We start from the raw sequence: 19,427 nt of genomic DNA, 5'->3' as shown, positions 1-19,427 counted from the left end.
CCAGCTCATAAAGATACATTTTATACCACCTGAATTAAGCAAATATGTGAATTGGCAATGACGAAATGTTGATGCATTTCCTGAGCTGATGTTTGAAGGTTTTACAGCAAAACCAACTACATTTAATGGCTCAATTTAAAGCGGATGTAAACAACTCATGTCCTCATTTGTTAAACCGCTAATTTGATGCAATGAATGGAGGTGCTTTCATTATTATTTATTGCCGGAAGGAGACGGACGTGGAATGATTCACATGGTCGGCCCCTCACACACTTTTTTTCAGTTATTCTGACGAAGAGGACAGATTGCTCCAATGGGGAATGACTAACTGCATGTTGTGTCACTTCTGGATGCCTGCATGCACACCAATTATTTCCTATTTGGGGAAAAAAAATTACATTTGTTGTTCCCCTAGTAGCATTGTCTGACCAAGCATGGCAAGCGATGACTTCCAGCTCAAATGAAAAAGTTTGCAAGGCGGATTACGTACACGGCCGAGGCGGGGCCGGCCTTTTCTTTTTGCACTGTACATAGCACAATGGCCATTGGGAATGAACAGTGGCATAGAAAAAGTCCTGCCCCTAGCAACCAGATCGGCTTGACTACAAAAGCGCGCTTCTTCCTCGAGGGGGGGGGGGGGGGGGGGGTATTGTGGTGGCACATACTCATCTTCCTCCTCCCTCCCTCCCTTTCCTTTCTTTTATTTTGCCTCTGCAAGTGACACTTTGGTCCCGACGGCGCTTTTTCACGGTCAAAGAAAGGCAAAAGACTCATGACATGAAATTGGCTTCCCCTCGAAGGAATCTAAGACCACCACGACATGTTTATATGCCTCATTTACAAGAGTTCCCAGGGAGCCCGTCACGTGCATTGTTTGGAATCTTACAATCCATAAGAATGATAGCCCACCTTTCGGGGGAAGGAATTCCGTAAATGAACTGGCAAAATTCCAAACTAGTTTAGAAGCCTGTTTGGAAGTAGTCATCTGAAAAAAATCATTTTCTAGGCAGATTTGGTGAACACTTACATGACCAGGACCTAAAAGGCAACTATATTATCAACAATATTTCCCCAAGACTTTAAATTTACATGTAGGAACCATTTATTCAAATGAAAATAGGACTGAACCGTCTTTATGCATTATTGCATTGTCACAATTGAACACTTCAACATTTTCAAAGAGGCTAATCAACTCCATATTAAGAATGCAAAGATGTGGTGTGTTACTTACAGTGAAGATGTTGTTGTCCTGGTGAAGCGGAGGCATCCAAGTCTGCACTTTTGTGCCCTTCAAAAAAACTACAGGAAAAGTTGAGAGCTAAAAAGAGTTTGTTTTTAGTCTGGCAAGTGGCCCTTCCTTCTCTCTGCCCACTCCCACACTTGCTCTGAGCCCACTGCACCAATTTACATGAGGAAAAAAACAGGCTGCCCCTTTTGGAACAGCCAATGCACCACCCCAACCGACTCTGACGCCCCCCTAAAATAATTGAATTAAATCGGCTGAGGGTGAAACTTTGATGAACGACAAAAAAAAAAAAAAATGTGATAAAAAATAATGGCATTCCAAAAAATGACTGAGTTTTAAAAGCGGGTGCCTAATAAATGGCTAGTTTTTTAAATTTTCTTATTTGGGTCCTGCATTGCAAATGTCACGCGGCTGCAACAATTGGCAAAAAAGGTGGGAGGGGAATAAAGCAGAATTAATGCCAAGTGTTGGATTACATGGACTTGCGTCCACGTGGCAGCCATTGTTTGTCCCCGTGACCAAACGTGATCAGTCGACATAAGCGCGACGCCCAAATCTAATGGGTGACGCAATTTATTGGACCGCAAACATCCATAAAGAATATTACGGCAGATACCAAGTGGTGCACCTTTAAATGCACAGTGGCCCAGGATCAAGTTGGTAAACACATAAGAAATATACTTTTATTTTATCAGCATTTTTGGTTACCGTTTGCCACGGGAAAGGAATGCAGTGCTAAACGTAATTTGGCTGAAAAGACGTGATTTATTTATTCACCACATCGGCAACACAGTATTTACAAAGTATAAAATAAAAGGTCAAATTCTTACCTTATATTTGTCTACAGGAAGCAGTTGGCTACGCCAGCACTTGATGTCTAATTTCTCATTTACAGTATTTGACATATTGTTCATTTGACAGTTCCCAAACTGTGGAGAGCAAATAAATGGCGGCGGCGGCGCCGGCAGCTGCAGAAGAAGCAAGAGTTGCGCCGGGTTCCGGTGGCAAACCGCAGATTACAATCCCGGAAGGAAAAAGAGGGAGACGCTCAAGCCTTCTGAACGGTCTGTGCGTCGGGGCATTTCAAGATAGTCAGTTAGTTTTACACTTGACCGACGGCTCTACTGTTTGGCTTTCTTCACGATGGTGCCCACCGCGGAGATGACGGTGGTCTTGGTGCCGCTGGCCGTGGTGGTGACCGACACCACGGCCGGCAGGGTGGCCGTGGTGGTGATGAGCGTGGGCTGGGCCAGGGTCACCGGGATGGCCGAGTCCCACTTGCTCTTCCTCTTTTGGCAATCTGAAAAAAAGGGGGACCTGGAGTCAAAGGCTGCTCCACTTTAGCATTTTGTCCCACCACAAAAAAAGGTCGGCGTCTACCTGTGGCGGTGGCGGTGGTGCCGCTGCTGTTGTTGGTGGAAGACGACGAAGAGTTGGACGGGTTGGAACCCTTCTTTGTCCCCGTGACAAACTCAATCTGGACAAAAGGACACCCGCTGTGAGGAGAAAGCGATGCTACCCACTGTTCCCTAACAACTTTAGCAGTCTCTAATCCCTGATATTGATATTTTCTTCCACAAATAAACAGTCTAACTATCCACGCATAGAACAAGCCCTGCTGCCAAATTGAAGACTCCATTTTGGCATTTCCTGAAAAGTGGAGACAACCCGGACGTAGAATTTATGGGGATTTAGCTGGAAGGGACAAGCAGTATTTAATAAAATGATACATTCCAACAATTCTTTTTTTCTCTCTCTCTTTTCTTCACCCACTCTAATTTTACCGTGCATACCGCGGAGAGTACATTTCACAGATAGAAGAAATGAGCAACTCTAGCCTACTACATGTTCTTTCTAGTTGTATTTCTGACTAATATGCAGCTGCTGGAATGATCTTGTTGTTGGTGCTGGTTGGTGACAGCAGCATGTGTCAATGATAGCCGTGCATACTTTATGAAATAGACTCATTAGTTCTTACAGGTAAAGGCAAACAAAGGTGGTCTGCTTAGGTAAAAAATACTTGGTATCCTGGCTAGGAGTTAAATGAGCTCACCTTGGTGCGCTCCTTTTTGGCTTTTTCCAGCTTGTCCATCTCGACTTTCTGCGCTTTTGCTGAAAGAACAAGTGGCGTGTATTGAGATGAAATGACCACAAAATTAAAAAAGGCCGTAAACAAGAAGAGACTAACGTACCGAGGGCTTCGTAGTAAGAGTCCTCTGACCAGCCGTGAGGATCAAACATGTCTTTTGGGTAGTTGGTGCCCAGTTCGTCTATACTGCAGAACTGAATGAGCTTCTCGTAGATACTAAAAGAAGAAAAAGACATGTCCAATATGACATTTTGACTGATTGAGCCATTTCTTTTTTTTTTCTACCAGGTGCAAACCTTGGGTTTCGGAATTCCTTTTTCTTCTGAATGTGGCTGTTGGTGTCAAAATCTCCATGGAGCTTCCTTTCGTACAATTTGTGGATCTTCTCCTGTTATTACAACAAGACAGAGAGAGGGAGACAAACACTATGAGTTCAGAACATTAAAACATTTAAATTGAGAGAGGAGGTTTTAGGTATTTGGCTTTTTCTGTCAAGGAGGGGAAAAAGACACAGTAATTGAATACTAGCTAGCAGTATTGACGTTATTATCGGTCAAGCGGCCAGGAAATACTGCTCAGAGATAAGGAAAGCAGGAAATTCCCTTAATGACAGGCAAAGTTATTTCCACAGTTGCTACAAATAGGCATTCGTACCCCTTATCTCGTTCAAGGCACACCCAGCGCCCAGTTGAAGTCAAACCAAATTTCTCGGCAGCTAAATTCGAGGGACGGGATCAAAAGGAAGTGCCATTGTGAAATGTCCAAAGAATAGAAGAAATGTTGCTAACGCCAAAGCATTTCTTGCCCCCGGGCCACGGAGAGCAGGACAAAAAAGGGGAAAGTGAATCATTAGTTCAGCAGATAGTTATGGGAGTGGGAGCCTGGCGGGGAGAAAAAGTGAACTAAGCTGACTTACTAAATCTGACTTGTGTCCCAACCTGTCAAGGCACCTTCCAGAACTAATTTGACTGCTACTTTCTCCATTTAGGAGAGAATTTTTACCAATTTAACCAATGCTGAAAAATGTTGTTGCTTTATATATCAGTTGGCCAATGTCTTGGCTGTATTATTTACATCATTGCTTAGGAGTTGATGTTTTTTTTTTTTTAAAAACTCCACTTGCATAAGGGGCAAGTAGCGACTGTTTCTAAAGCAGTCAGAGCCAAATAACACGCTTTGAGCGGGACAATTTTATGTCCTGCGGCGTTTGAGGTGTGCAGAGGGAGAAAAAAAAAGCACACAAATCTCAGAATTAAACAGATCCACTCAACTCTCCGATTGAAGATAGTCTGCTAGTAACAATCGTGCACGATCAGATGAATGACACATGACTTAAGTTGAGAGGAGTGGATACCTGTAATTGGCTGGAGCAGCGTCCCGAGGGCTCGGCTGGAATTCTGATGTCATCCGGTGACATGTTTCTCACCTTCTCTGAAAACAGAGCTGTGGGGAACAAAAGCAAAACAATATGAGCTCTTTCTATTGTCCATGATGCCAATAGATGATGAAAATTAGACCCAAGCTACCATCTTACATATTTACATCTATATATGTTTGTTAACATGAATATAAAGAGGTTCTTTAATATGTGCTGTGCTTTATTAATGAAATCAAACTCCAAAAGTGCGAGTAATTGTGATTATATCAATGATAACAAGTGCAATGCTTGTCATGCAAGTAACTGTGACTATATCAATGAAGTGTTGTGGGTTTTTTTTTGTCCAGATGAGGGCTGAAAATGTTCAGTCTAAGGCGGGGGTTGGGCAAAGCCATCCTCAAGGGTGGCTGTGGCTGCAACTTTCTCTTCCACAGACACTTGAATCAACGGGGGATGGGACGAAACAAGCAGCAGCTGATTGCAATTCACTGATTACCGATTGCACTCCTAATATTGCCAAAAGTCTCCTCTCTAAAGCTGGCTGGAATATCCTGGTCTAAGGTGGAGAAAAATAGTCCGTTTTAATGTGAAAAGTGCTTTTCAAATCACGGAGTAGATTGTCAAATCAAAGGAGGGCCCCCCCCTTTTACCTCCATCATTCCCTTTAGAGCCATTTGAAGCCTGTTGACTTTTTGCAGTCTTCTTGACAGGAGGCCAGACATTCCATGGAGTAATACCTTTTTACAACTAGACACTTGACTTATACGCTCATTCAGCTGCCTGTCACGCTCACAGTGGGGCTTGCAAAACGCTGTTTTGTGGACGGGCGCAAAAGGGGAGGGAGGTATTCCCTGCATCTCAGACAAGTTCATACTTGGCTAGATGTTTCATCAACTACCAAGTAGGTGACTTTTAGCACAGCAAGCACAACATTTCTTTTAGATTAGAAGAATATTTTGGAATGGCTAACGTTCATCCGGGCAAAATAAAGACAGAGATGTTGCTCCGTTTGAAATCTTGACCTTCCACTCCATGACAATCGGGTTAAAAAAGTCACAAAAGTGCACAATCCTCTGTATTGGTGGCGGTTAGCGCTCGACCAAAAAGGTGTGGCGGGTCTTTGCTTACTCTATTTGATGTGTAAGGAACGCTAATCCACGTGGGCACGTGTATGTATCGCACCGCGCTACGCTGAACCTTGTACAGTTTACCGACAGTCCTTTGGAGAGAAAAAAACTATTGCCACCGACAGGCCGGGGAGGGGAAAGTCCATGCGGAGGACGTAAACAACCGTCACGGACAATAAAACATTGTGGCGGCAACAGCCTTTGTCGGGGAAGTCGAGAGGGGACGTTTTGATAAATGCGTCGCTGCGTCGGACGAGATGATAAAACAAACGGAAGGGCCCAATGAGGGACGAGAGCGGCATTAACCAGCGCGTAGAAAGCAGATCATTGTCTGGCTGACAAGTGGCATCTGTTCTGCTGGATGTCAAAACGGGTCTCTCAATGTGTGCCCCTTCACTCAGGAGACAAAGAGCTGTCTTCAGCCCGTTGACAGGCCGCGACATTTACTGTCAGACGACACGAAATGCTAAGCGTCCGCTGGGGAGTGGCAACGGAGTCAACAACAACAACAAATACAAGCGCATTCCCTATGGTTGATCAATCCAGGCTGAAAAGTCAGGAAAGTGGACGGCACACACACACATTGAGGTGCTTGGCAATGATTTTTTCTTGATTAGATTGGTCAGCTTTTAAGCCCGCAGCCCAGTTGAATGATAGGCGCTCTTAATGAAGGTTGCAGGCCAGAATCAACAAAGAGCCGAGTGGGAACGCCGTGTGCTGCTGGCCACTCCTTGTATCACTCACTTCCTGCTTGATATCTTACACACACACACACACACACACCTGCGAGGGTCAGCGATTACGCCAAGTGTTGCCAAATGACACCTTCAAATAGCGGACAAAGAGTCTTTTAAGACTCCAGTTAGTTTTGCACACATCTACTGCACGGGATTGTCAACGAGGGCGATATTCATTTTAGGGGGATTAATAAAAGCTTGTTTTTTTGTTGCTGTCAGACTCAGAGGTGATGTTTTGTCATGGAATGAGCTGAGGCTAAATGCTTTTGTGTGAAATGGTACTTACCGACCAGTTCGTTGGGGTCCTTTGTTTCCACTTCTGATACCTACATGAAAAGAAAAAGAACATATTTCATTCACTGGTTTCCATATTTTAGCTAAGAGCCATATGCACCCATCATAAGAGCCACATGTGGCTCCCGAGCCATAGTTTCCCTATCCCTGCCCTAAAGTATACAATGCCAGCTCTGACTGCATAACGCCTTGGGCACAGAGGAACAGTGCTGTTATTCACGTTATCGCTTGGCAACGGTGCGGCCACATCAAAGCATTGTCCTGTCTGTGCCAGGTCACGTGACTTGACAGGAGAGTGGCGCTTAGAAACATGTAGGCGCAGCAAACCTGCGAGAGGGCAATAAAAAAATATTTGCCTCCTAAAGTTTGTTCATGAAGAACGGCCTTTAAAATCTATCAAGATTAATCCGATCAAAGTCACCCCTATCAAACAAGCTCATAATCTGGCGGACACGTGGCGATAGGTAGGTAGAGAGAGATAAATGCCAGCTTGGATTTGTCATCTTATTTACAAGAAACGGTCACGCGGAAATAACGCCCAACAGCACCACCTCGTGGGAAAGTACTTTCATCACGATCGATTGCTTAGACGGGATTTGAGGGGGTTTAAATGAGTCCTGCAAGAACAGATGGTTGCTCAAATACCTCAACATCTTCAGCGTCCTTTCCCTCGTCAGTTTCGTCATTCGTCACTTCCTATGAAAAGAAAAAATCAGGGGGTTAACTAAATAACCCCGACAAGTGTTTGTACAAACAACACAACAGTACGCAGAGGTAATCCATGAAGACTTGAGCCACTTTCAACGACTGACCGAGTTACTCTCTCTACTGTCTTCGTTTTCAGACTCCTTGTCAACAACGTCCTCTGTCCGATTGAGTTCCTCGTCAGCGTAGCCGAACACAATTTTGCCAGTTGTTCCGCCCTGTTCCTCTTCTGACAGCCAGGCCGAGGAGAATTCAAACAACAACAAAAAACAAGACACGTTAGACACGAAACAGAACTGTTCAATATAAATATAAGCAGTGAGAAAAATAACCCTAAGCCCCCACTTCAGGCATGAATAGGTGTCTGAATTTCAAAACATACGTGTTGTTTTGACTGAATTAGCTGCGTTTGCCACACCGAGTGTTTTAAAATAGCACGACTTCGGAATGACTCGCTAATTCTTTTCTATAACAGCGATGTAGTACGGTCTTTACGGACTTTACCGCCAAAAAGCTTGGAGTTGGTGGCGAGCTAGCTAGGTGGCTAATTAAGAGACCGCACCAACTTTGTAGGACACAACGTCGTAGCCTTTAGTCGTATGTAAACCAATTTGTCTCTACCTGTCTCTTCTGGTTCGGGTTCAGAGTCGTCAGCCTCGGAGTCGTCTCCATAGTCCGCCAAAGAGGAGAGAAGAGCACTTTTTTTCCCGCTGGCCATTGCCTTGTGTATGCCGCCTCGGTATCGGGCGCAGGTCAAACACGTCATCCCCGTCCAATGACGTCGGCACTAAAGAACCCTGGGAAATTTAGTTTTCTACTGTAACTCAACGCCATTCATTCAGAAATATCTCAGATAGGCTATAACATAGCCGCAATATTGTAGTAATGCGTTCAGGATGAAATAAAATCGGTATTTATATGCTCAAAATGATTTAATAAATTGACATATAAAAGAAATACATTTCAAATGTATTTATTTAAATGCTGCTGCTGAAAAACAAATCCCAGAGGAATCCCTATATGCACACAATTTCCAGTAACATACACACATGGAAAATCTTAATCTGAACAATTTTCACAGTAGTTTTCATTCATTATTTGTCTACTACTATCTAATATTGTTACGGAATTAAAAGGGGAATAAAAGTTCAATTAAATACCAACTGCCAATTTAGCAATTTTATCCAAAAAAAAAAAGTCAACTGGTTCTGGAATCTTGTATTGGTGCAAAACTAGTATACAGATTTACTAATAAACAAAGATACATTGATTTTTTTCCCCCTACCAGTCCTTCACATGTATAGAGTCTGTCGTGAATATGTCTAAATAACTCCATGTTTCAGCGTTCTTTGTTGGTGGGACTGCAGCTTCTTCTTTTTAAGCATCTGCTTTCCCGGGCTTCCGCTACAGCAGCATCCGTATAGCAGGGCAAAGACGGCCAGAGATAGTACTCCCAGCACAAACAGCACCAGAACCACAAAGGTGCCGAGCGCCCACGGCTCTTGATGCAAACGGAATAAGAACCATTCTATCCAGTCGGCGGGTCGCTGTTGTCCCAAAGCGCTGCGCACAGTGAGAAAACTTTTGTTGAGAAAGAATCCTTTGCTAGAATACTCGCTTGCTCTATAAGAGGAAGCTCAACTGCCACCACTAAATAAGAGCATTTTATCTCAAGCAAATCCAAATTGAAAAGCCAGCAATGTTTTATGACGCCTGAAAGTGTTATCGCCAACAACGTCCCGGGTCCAAAACTCACCTCTCCACGGCCATGTCGAACTAAATAGTTCTCTCGCAGTTCAATGACTTTGAACAAAACGTCACCATAGCTTCTCTCAATAGGGGAGTTTAGAGAGGAACCCTCTTTATCTCGCAGCGGCAGCCTTCAAAACCATTTGAATATCAACGAAATGTTCCGGATCAACGCGTGAACAAAGAGCCAGTTAGACTTCTGCACTTCACCATATGCTCTTGTGTTAAGGTGTTGGCGTAAGAGGCAACAGAGGTTAATGTTTACTCAGAATATTGACCGACCGAGTCAAAAGAGAAGGGGGGGTCGTAAACTCTGCCTATGACAGGCCGGCAGTGTTTTACTATTGGTGTGTTGGCAATGACAATTGAATCTTTACAATAAATTTGCTGTTGTTGTTTTTTTTTTTTGCACCAAGCAAAGGGAAATAGGGGTTGGCTCCGGTTCAAAGAAACATTTTGCTTTTCCATAATCGCACCAAATGCTCTTTTGCTTGTGAGGTCTTTAATCATCTCCATCTTCAGATGGACTGCAGTGGTTGCACCCTGGAAGTGTTATATTTTGACTCCGTACACAAGCAGCACTGGAGGCAAGAAAGAAGAGCCAAACCCAGGATTGTGACTGCAAAAAAAAAAGAAAAGAAAAAGGAGACGGGACAGCTTTTAGAGGCACGTAGACATAAAAGAAGCAGATAGACTTTCTTAAAGTGGACTTACTGGCAAAGAGGATGATCACAAAGAAGGCCCCCAGTTCCCATGGATCGGCATTTGGTAGCCCTTCCAGCTTGCTCAAGATCTTTGAAAAACCATATTCCTCCAGCACATTTTCCATGCTGACCCTTGCTTGACCCACAAAGGAGATGTTCGAAAGGACCTCGGGACTCGGGAGAGTACTCACTTCACCGGCTAAAATGCTCCAGACGGCGATAGAGTGACCGGCTCTGGGTGTAGAAACTTATTTTGGTCCTGCCCACCCCACCCTTTGCTACCCTCTACACTGTCATTTTATCCTGCACCCCAGCAATTATCCTCCAAGCCTGGAAAGAACTTCAGCTTTTTATGCATTGGATATGGAAGCTGGGGATGTGACAAAATATCAATATGGTGATGATGTGCAAGACTTTACAGACAAAGTGAAGCATTATATTGATGTGTCACACCCCTCTTCACAACAGGTGTGATATTTTTTGCTCCCAAGTCGAAAGTTTTTGCACTTTTGGTGTACCTATGCGTGCCTCCAAGTACCATGAGTACTACCATATAGTACTCGGTGTTTGAGTAGAACTTCAGAAGACTATAAATGCTCAAACGACAGCATCAAACATACTCACAATATTGGCCCTAAATGGTCTGTCCCCTTTTGACTCTTTAACATTTGAATGAAAAGTTTAGTATGAATCTCATGCTGAGATAGTAGCCGACTTCTGGCTCATTTTAGCCTTGGATCCACATGCCTCTGTATTTGCGATAAAGACGTATAACGTGTTTGTACTTCTAGTAGTCTAGTTAAGGATGTCCCCCAAACAGGGGCACTTTATGACATTTTTTTATCATCACATCAGCCTCGAACGAACGTCTGTTGCTGTGCCAATGACACGGCTCGTCCGAACAACCAATGCAACGCAGCGGATATCCAAATCTCAAATTCTATTCGCCACGCATTTTGTCAATCATACCTGACCCCGCCTCCCAAAAATGGAGACAAAGTCCTAAGTGTTTTGTGTCAATGTTATAATTGTGTGACAAACTGAAAGTCATTTATTTTAGCAATTAGGATATTCATTAATTTTCTGAACCGCCCATGGCCACAAATATAGGGATATATTAAAGAATAATTGAACGATATAACTGTGCCAGTGAACTGAAATTGTAACTTCTTCAGCCACCGTACACTTATGCTACATTCAAAATGGCGCTGCGCCTGCAATTCGATCGTGTGTCTAGGAAATTACTTGAATTTAATGCGAGGACATTTGTTACAACAGGTATAATGAATGAAATCTAGTCAGACGTTGCTTGTTTTTTTGTGCTTGTGCTTATTTTTACGTGTGCATGATGACTTGTAAATATACGGAAAAATAAAGTCCGTGGCCCACTGACAATGTCAAATGTATTGTCGTTATGAACATCAACATCAAAACTAAATGAGCTTTGTTACCTACTCTATTCTGAGAGGAATTTAATGAATTTGTCATAAAGCTTAATTGGTGTGTTAAAACCAGTAGCTCAAGGATCAATTTTATCTCAATTTATCCTTTATATATATTCGTAATAATTTCTCCCATATAATATCCACTGATACAACAATTACCTGGAGAAAAAAAACAAGCTCAAGCTAGTAAATTGAGCAAAATCGTGCGTGTTCTTCTGAAAAAAAGTTGCAGTCATTAAATAGAATGGCACTTTATTTTAGTCTCATATTATCTTACAAACATACCAATAAGACAGACATCCAATTCATTTTTGTCAGCATCTTTATAGCAGGTATGGCCACACATTGTCACAGCCCAAGCACTCAGCTGTTTTTGTTGCAGCCTTTCTCTGCCGACGGAAGCCTCCGCTGGGGCCCATGCCAAATGAAGACATTGATGTGCGCAACATTGACGAGGTGGAAAAATATCGCACCTACAACCGTTACTTCAAACATGCCCAAGCGGCCATGAAAAAGCCAGTGTGGTGGAACACCTTTCGAGGATATACGGAAAAAGAAGACCCAGAACATGGTGAGAAACAATAACACACAGAGGGGGACGTGTCATCATCACGAGCCGTACTTTGAAGTGGATATCTTCCGGCAGGTGTCCAGCACGTGAACATTGGATTGCCTCGCCATCGGCTGTCCAGAAGCCGAGAACTGAGGGAGAGGATCCAGATTTTGAAAAAGAATAAGGAAGATGTCGAGCTGGAGAGAAGTTGTCGTTTGCGAAAATGTAAGTTCCACGATGATCACGGCAAAAAAAAAAAAAAAAGATTCCCGGGAGAAATTGAGAGCAAGGCGTTTGTTGGCCCTGAAAGTAAAAATGTCTTTTTTTCTTCCCTAGTCAAGATCAACTTGGATCAAGTGCAGGAAACGTGGGAGAAGAGCGCCGGTCCTTTTCACATCAAAAGACTGGCGGAGCACTATGGGGTCTACAGAGATCTTTTCCCCACGGCATTCTTCCTGCCTCACATCCCTTTGCGGATCTGCTATGGCCAGGAAAGCGACGCTCACGTGCATTATGGGAATCCGCTGACACCGACAGAAGTAAAAGGCGTACAACAATATTGTTGTTGTTGTTGCCATTTCTTTACGCCTTCTTCTCCTCCAGGCAGCTTCGGCTCCCGTCGTCAGCTTTAACGCCGACGAGGGCTCGCTTTGGACCCTCCTGCTGACTTGCCCAGGTCCGGCTATAATCTTTGATCATTTCATTTGAGTTTTAACCTTTCTAATAGAGGATTTGTGATCTTTTCAGATGAACATCTTCTGGATAATGAAGCCGAATACTTGCACTGGCTGGTGTAAGTCATCCCACTTCCACTCCACTTGGATATGTTTGGCTTTACTTGAAGTACTTGTGTGTGTCATAAAAATATCTCCCTGGTAAAAGAATATGAAGACACAAGATACAAAGTTTAAACCCGATGACGCATTCTGTATACAAAAAAAAAGTGGGATAGCAAAACACTTGATTGTTTTTCCACAGTGGGAACATACCATCCGGAGCGGTGCAGTCCGGGGAAGAACTTTGTCACTATCTGCCTCCTTTCCCGGCCAGAGGAACGGGCTTCCACCGCTACATTTTCATCCTTTTCCAGCAGGACGGCCCTATTGACTTCCAGAAAGAGAGCAGGCCATCGCCGTGGTAAGGAACATTTCAAGTTGTGTATACGAAGGAAGTGGTAAGCAACAATGACCTCATTTTTTTTGTAGTCACTCGCTGGCACGTCGTACTTTCAAAACGGTGGATTTCTACCGAAAGCACCAGGATAGCGTGACACCGGCAAGCCTGGCCTTTTTCCAGTGCCAGTGGGATCCCACTGTGACAAGCACCTTTCACAACATTCTGGGTGAGTACGAGGGGCGAGACAATACAACACTGGTCAATGTATCTGGCCGTAGAATCCAGTAGATGGATTTTGTGAGCCATGTAGTGAGATTTGACCACGAGTTTGCTTTTGTTCTTTTCCACGCAGACATGGCAGAGCCCGTGTTTGAATTCATCCGTCCCCCAGTATACCACCCGCCGCAGGTGAAATTCCCCCACAGACAACCTCTACGCTACCTGGACCGCTACAGAGATGGAAAAGAGCAAACTTACGGCATCTACTGATGAGCATTCATTTCAAATGATGACTAAATAAACATGAACAATCAACATTGTGTGCTTGCTGGTACATCCCTCCCAAGTGTCTGGGCTTCAAATAACTCATGGGGTTTTAGTCCCATCCACTGAGTTTGACAGATAAAATGAAATTGCAACAGCAATGTGTCCGTGAAATAACCACACTATTTTTTACATGAAATGAGCTAGTATTTGAATGGTATTTACCTAATTCCCATTCTAAATCAGAACACAATAATTTTCCTGCCTCCAATTCTGACATCCCACTACGCCGTATCACCTGCTGCTGAGTTTATTTTAGAAAATGTTATTTTATCCTAATATCAAAAGCCTGGTTCAGGGACTCATCAGCATTTGCCTCAAGATATTGAATCCATTTTGATGGGGAGGGACTAAATGGATTGTTGCCACGGTAAGACTGCTTCTCATTGGCGCCAATTATGAGCAGCTGTTTTTTCTTGCCGCCGGCTTGCTATTAAAAAGGCAATGTGTTTGGTACTGTTGACGTTGTTGACTGAAGCCATGGCTGCTGTTTGCTTCTTGGTCGTGTTGGTGCATTCTGTCCTGATGGCAAAATTGGGCCTACTTTTTCCCCATCTAGCTGGAGCCACGCAAGATGGATTCAATGCCACGCTTAATGAAGGAGCTTTGTTAGGTAAGTGGTTGCATGAGTATTGATATTTTATCTTTTTTGCTCATTAAAACTTTTGAAATGTACCTTTTAGATTTACTGGCTGCCGACGAGTCCCTGAACCGGGCTTTTGAGCTGCTCCGAACTTTGGATTCTGTGCTCAAACATCAAATGAGAGGAGGTGACAATGTTATATTTAGCCCAAAGTTTTCCCCAATGGTAGAAAGCATGACACATTTTCCTTAAATGTACTTTTATGCATTCCATTAGCTATGATACACTAACTTTCAATGGCTATTTTTTTTAAGACAAAGCATTGGTAATGGATGATGGGGACAATATTCGCCACAATGACTCCAGTCACTACCAGCAAAGCTTCAACATGAGCGGCATGAGCCTCCACAATGACAAACAGCAGCACAGCTACAACATGACCAGCATGGGCCAACAGAATGACGAGCAGAAATGGAGCTACAACATGAGTGTCCTGGCCCAACAGTATGATGAGCACCAAAAAAGCTACAACATGAGCGCCATGGGCCAACAGAATGACGAGCAGAAACAGAGCTACAACATGAGCGCCATGGGCCAACAGAACGACAAACAACATGGCTACAACATGACCAGCATGGGCCAACAGAGTGACAAACCACAGAGCTACAACGTGAGTGGCATGGCCCAACAGTATGATGAGCACCAAACCAGCTACAACATGAGTGCCATGGGCCAACAGAATGACGAGGAGAAACAGAGCTACAACATGAGCGCCATGGGCCACCAAAGTGATCATTTCAACCTGCGCCGTGATGTGAGCTATGAGAGTACCAGAGTGGATGATGAATTGTCTGCTGTTTCTATGACTGTGAATGTTTAACAAACTAATATTGAGCTGTGGTGTCCAACAAATGTGCAACTGTTAAAAATAAAAATCTTAATATTGACATTTTCTTGTGACTAATTGTATTTAACTATCTGGCAAAACTGTAGCTGCATAATTACATTTTATTTTTTCCTGCATGGATTCCTTCCAGGACACGACATGAGCAGCAAGGGCCAGCACAATGACCAACAGCAAAGCTATAATATGTGCGGAAAGGGCCAGCTCAATGACCATCCACACACCAACGTGAGCAGCAAGGTTCAGCAGAATAATGTGCAACAAAGCTACAATGTGAGCAAGTTACCTCGGAACAACGGCGACGACAAGCAAAGCTACAGCATGACAAAACTACAACATGGTTGATGACTTCACTGTGTAGTCTGTCAATGTATAAAATGGCACGAAAGATGCAACTTGTCTTATTGAATTAAAAATCTCTAACCTGCCATTTCTGTTTATACATTTTTTTTTAATTAAGTTGTATACATCAGCCATTGTAACAAAAATCAAATTTCTTACTTGCCTTCAGTAAATGTCCATTCCATTGGACAATAGTCGAGATTGCTCCAATATTTGTATTGTGGTAATAGTATGCATCCAATCCATTTAAACTGCTATGTGATTGATGGCGAGGAAAAAAGATACAGAAACAAATGTCATTATTCTCACATTCTTTATTCCTTTGGAGTGAACAAATTGTTTACGTACCTTGATATGCAAACATTACATCCAAGGAAGAACAGGGTATAAATAAAATAAATCACTAAAAAAATTCTTTACTATTACATGATCTGTGTAATCTGACACTTTCTTATCCAAGAGGAAGAGTCTCAGTAAGTGCACATTTATTGTGAAATTGACCATAATCCTACCCAGTTTTCACTTTCAGTCATTCCCTTGAAAACCATCCATGACATTCAGACCTTTTCCGTCCGTGCCACTTGAAGCATTGCCTCGACAGTCAGCATCTTTTCTCGGGGTTTTCCCATCGCCTCCCCTTTCCTCCTCTCCAAATCGTCAATCTTTTCCCAATCTGGGAAAGTCACTCGTTTTACTCCTAAGGTAGGATAAAAACACACACTTTTGGGATCCCCCACACATAAGCGCAACTATGTAAGCAGAAATGTACCTACCTCTTTTGGCGAGTAGATCCGTGATACTTTCTGCCCCAGATTTAGCGGCAGACGTGTCCAAATGTCCCGAATCCATGTCTTCTATCAAGGATTTGGCAGTGTCAAAACTATTATTCATAGTGGTGGCGATCACGCCCGTTGGTCCCGTCTTTAGCCAGCCGCTACAGTATAGACCTGGAAGGAAAAGTTTCAAGTTAACAAAGATCACTATTTTAGCAAGAAAAAATGAATGAATTGTGAACAGCACTATCATTTACTGGTGCTAAGCAGTTTTTTTAACCCGTACCTGGAGCTTGGTGAACCCGGCCCATTTGGTTGGGAACGATGGCTTTGTCGGGGTCAAAGGGCACGGCCGGGTCAATGGGGAGGCTCTTGTAGCCAATACTGCTAACGACAAGGCCACAGGTCACATCCTCTAGCTCGCCAGTGAGCACCGCACGAGCAGCCTCACCCGAACCCTGGTGTGATGAGGACAGACCATTAAAATAGAAAAATAAAATCCACCAATCGAGGCAGTAAAATTCACCTCTAGTCGGTTGACCGCCAGCCGGACGGCCTCCACGCGGGAGCCGTCAGAATTGGGCCGAATCTGGACGGGACTACGGAAGAATCGAAATCCCCAACTGCGCCAGTTTTGATGACTTCTTTCTCTTTCCTCGTCTGTAGAAAGCTCGGTAGCGCTTTTCAGCATCAACTCTGTCAGACGCTTTCTTGGTCTTGGCAAATCTGAAAAAGTAAGACATTGAGAGGCTAATTTCTATTCCAGGTATCTTTTGGATATCTGGCGTTACAAGCAGTGCGCGACCCGCGGGAGAGCAAATTCTCCACTAATTGCATTTTCTACTTAAGGAAATATATGGCATGTCATTAAAACCGATTTGTCACCTGAAAGGGCCTCCGAGACACCCACAAAATCAGCTTGCAGCATCTCCGGTCTGGTGGCTGGTAGTTTCACCATTTCCCGAAGTTCCTTCATTCATCGTCAGATAAGCAACCAACGACATGTAGAAGCCAGAACACAGTATTAATGACAACGAGTCAATAAGAAAACAAGACAAAGATTACAGACTAGTGACACGACAAAGACCGATGCTCCAGACATGGGGGCATTGGTCTTTGTTTTATTTTGAAAAGAAGAAATGTTACGTGAAGGTTTCTTCTTCTTTTTCCCAATAATTTTGAATGGTCTTATTGTTGCATGGACAGACCTTGATTGTGCAAGCCACTTGCATGGGTCCTCTCCTGCCAACAATGAGCACTCTGCGGACCTTGCTCTCCATCAACGCTTCCAGGGCCGCCTGAGTGATGTCGGTCTTCTGCGAGGAACAACAATTCGTGTTACCTTTGTTTGTCGCAACTGGATCTTTCAGTCTTAAATTTGCATTTTTAAACTTGGTATCAGACAACACCACACAAGTGGTTTGCGGAATCAGTGTCAGGGGTCAAAGGGGTATTAGTGCACCGACAGTAAAAAATCCTTCATCTCAAAAAGGAGGAGGTCACCATAGGGCACTAGAGGGACCAAAAGTGTGATTGGAAATCTACACATCTATACTCTCATCATACCTTTAATATGTCGATGGGGGACAGTAATATTCTGGCCACATCTAAAGCCACGTTGCCCTGTCCCAGAATGACCGCCGTTTCGGGACTGAGGTCGGGGTTCAGCTGAACAACAGGAAAAAATATATATAGTTTACCCACTGATATCTTTGGATAAAAAGAAGCTCTGTGAAGAAAGTTACATCGCGACAGCTTGGCAAGCCATTGTACCAGCCCACAAAGTCTTTGGCGGAATAGACTCCTGGTAAATCTTCTCCCGGTATCCCCATCGTCCTGTTTCCCTCCGCCCCGTAACTCTGTTGCAAAGTACAACATAGACAGCCACAAATGATTGAGAAACAGATCCCACTCACAAAGCTAATTTCGAGCGTTAGTCTTATACCAATATTACTGCATGGTACGCTTGGCGCAGTTCTTCAACGCTCACGTCCTTCCCAATGTTTACATTTCCATAGAAATGGCAGCGAGCGTGTTTGGCGGTCTGCGTGAACGAGTTAATGACGTTCTGAGGACAAGGTTGGGTGGGAGAATGATGCTTTTAGTATTCAAATCTGGAAACATAAGATTCCCTTCAAGGGTTTACCTTCACTTCAGGATGGTCAGGGGCAACTCCAAACCTAACAAGGCCAAAAGGGACGGGCAGTCGCTCGTAAATGTCCACTTCGACATCTTGACGGGCCTGGGAGAATAAAAAGGCCATTCCATACATAAGGCAGAACATTTTTCACTTGTGAATTTGTGGATACCATTTTACACATTAGGTTGAGGCTAACAATTACCTCACGATATAATGAGCACCAGCTTTCCACTTAAAGAAGTACGTGCGTGATACTTACTTTGAGCAAATGTTGTGCCGTGTAGAAGCCTGCCGGTCCACTACCAACGACACAAACTTTAGTGTTGCTTGAGGACAATGCTGTAGCAAAACATGGTTTAAAAGTGAACGTTTGTCAAAGGGCTAATATCACTGAGCATGGCACCAAATTAGCATGAACGTGACTTACCAGGCTGACTCCTCCATTTGCTCTTCCATGCCAACAAAGTGCCACCGGTTGACAGCCTTTTAAAGGCACGCATTTTGTAATTCGTGGCTGGAGATAGACGTTGAGTTTGAATTCAATAGGTGTTTTTTTTATGGCGGTAACCTCAGAGCGGCAAGTAGCCTTCCTCTCCTCGACAGCCGACGAGAGCAAAAGCCAAGGTAACGAAAACAAAATGTTCTCTTTTCGGTCAGTGTTCGCCACGGCATTTGGTTACTAATGTCGATATGACACAGTAACGAGGCATTTCGCGGAACACTCATTAACTTATTAAAGTTGTGAAAACGACATGAAGTTACCTCGTCGTTACGCCGCCGTGTAGCACCAAAATATTCCAGCCAAACAAAGAATGAGCACGACTGGTTCCTCCTGGAACGTACCATTAATGTCACCCCCTAAATGTGAAGGGGAGTTCACAATTTTATTCTTTCTATTTCATCTAATTCAGATAAATTTAACTAATTAAAATATGTCGTACAAATCAAATATGCCTTGAATTATGTTAGAAATATGACTTAGCATTAAAATTAGATAAA

The 19,427-nt window shown here is 43.5% G+C and overlaps 4 protein-coding genes and 2 long non-coding RNA genes across 7 annotated transcripts; 2 read left to right on the top strand and 4 right to left on the bottom strand.

Annotated features, from left to right (window-relative positions):
- Positions 1–1,991: 1,991 nt before the first annotated feature.
- sap30bp (SAP30 binding protein) lies at positions 1,992–8,373 on the bottom strand. 2 transcript variants are annotated; one of them, XM_077739568.1, is made up of 11 exons: positions 8,198–8,373; positions 7,684–7,805; positions 7,517–7,567; positions 6,864–6,903; positions 4,690–4,778; positions 3,632–3,723; positions 3,439–3,551; positions 3,300–3,358; positions 2,627–2,723; positions 2,401–2,546; positions 1,992–2,312 (listed from the first exon to the last, which is right to left on the bottom strand). In XM_077739568.1, the coding sequence occupies exons 1-11, from the start codon at positions 8,340–8,342 to the stop codon at positions 2,295–2,297; spliced, it is 972 nt and encodes a 323-aa protein (XP_077595694.1). In that variant the 5' UTR covers positions 8,343–8,373; the 3' UTR covers positions 1,992–2,294. The 2 variants fall into 2 exon arrangements, with proteins under 2 accessions (XP_077595694.1, XP_077595693.1); XM_077739567.1 differs by having other exon boundaries at positions 1,992–2,546.
- A 160-nt stretch (positions 8,374–8,533) lies between these two features.
- On the bottom strand, positions 8,534–10,865 carry LOC144211989 (uncharacterized). Its single transcript, XR_013329694.1, has 3 exons — positions 10,040–10,865; positions 9,333–9,944; positions 8,534–9,139 (listed from the first exon to the last, which is right to left on the bottom strand). It is a non-coding gene; the product is annotated as an uncharacterized LOC144211989 (long non-coding RNA).
- Positions 10,866–11,185: 320 nt separating this feature from the next.
- Positions 11,186–13,677, top strand: mrpl38 (mitochondrial ribosomal protein L38). Its single transcript, XM_077738896.1, has 9 exons — positions 11,186–11,307; positions 11,857–12,045; positions 12,121–12,252; positions 12,364–12,566; positions 12,631–12,703; positions 12,775–12,820; positions 13,006–13,164; positions 13,233–13,369; positions 13,496–13,677. The coding sequence occupies exons 1-9, from the start codon at positions 11,232–11,234 to the stop codon at positions 13,630–13,632; spliced, it is 1,152 nt and encodes a 383-aa protein (XP_077595022.1). The 5' UTR covers positions 11,186–11,231; the 3' UTR covers positions 13,633–13,677.
- On the bottom strand, positions 11,710–13,356 carry LOC144212116 (uncharacterized). The gene is made up of 2 exons (XR_013329718.1): positions 13,017–13,356; positions 11,710–12,899 (listed from the first exon to the last, which is right to left on the bottom strand). It is a non-coding gene; the product is annotated as an uncharacterized LOC144212116 (long non-coding RNA).
- A 455-nt stretch (positions 13,678–14,132) lies between the features above and the next one.
- LOC144211767 (uncharacterized) lies at positions 14,133–15,218 on the top strand. The gene is made up of 3 exons (XM_077739213.1): positions 14,133–14,299; positions 14,370–14,456; positions 14,584–15,218. Exons 1-3 carry the CDS (start codon positions 14,167–14,169, stop codon positions 15,147–15,149), a joined length of 786 nt encoding a protein of 261 aa, XP_077595339.1. The 5' UTR covers positions 14,133–14,166; the 3' UTR covers positions 15,150–15,218.
- A 591-nt stretch (positions 15,219–15,809) lies between these two features.
- Positions 15,810–19,268, bottom strand: fdxr (ferredoxin reductase). The gene is made up of 12 exons (XM_077739215.1): positions 18,847–19,268; positions 18,688–18,767; positions 18,435–18,530; positions 18,234–18,356; positions 18,034–18,147; positions 17,855–17,956; positions 17,497–17,604; positions 17,174–17,258; positions 16,815–17,014; positions 16,575–16,746; positions 16,289–16,462; positions 15,810–16,212 (listed from the first exon to the last, which is right to left on the bottom strand). Exons 1-12 carry the CDS (start codon positions 18,926–18,928, stop codon positions 16,073–16,075), a joined length of 1,476 nt encoding a protein of 491 aa, XP_077595341.1. The 5' UTR covers positions 18,929–19,268; the 3' UTR covers positions 15,810–16,072.
- Between the last annotated feature and the right edge of the window lie 159 nt (positions 19,269–19,427).

The sequence above is a fragment of the Stigmatopora nigra genome, chromosome 18, assembly GCF_051989575.1.
Source record: "Stigmatopora nigra isolate UIUO_SnigA chromosome 18, RoL_Snig_1.1, whole genome shotgun sequence".
Lineage (NCBI taxonomy): Eukaryota > Metazoa > Chordata > Actinopteri > Syngnathiformes > Syngnathidae > Stigmatopora > Stigmatopora nigra.
The sequence above is the reverse complement of the archived record's forward strand: the minus strand, read 5'-3'. Positions and strand labels throughout refer to the sequence as shown.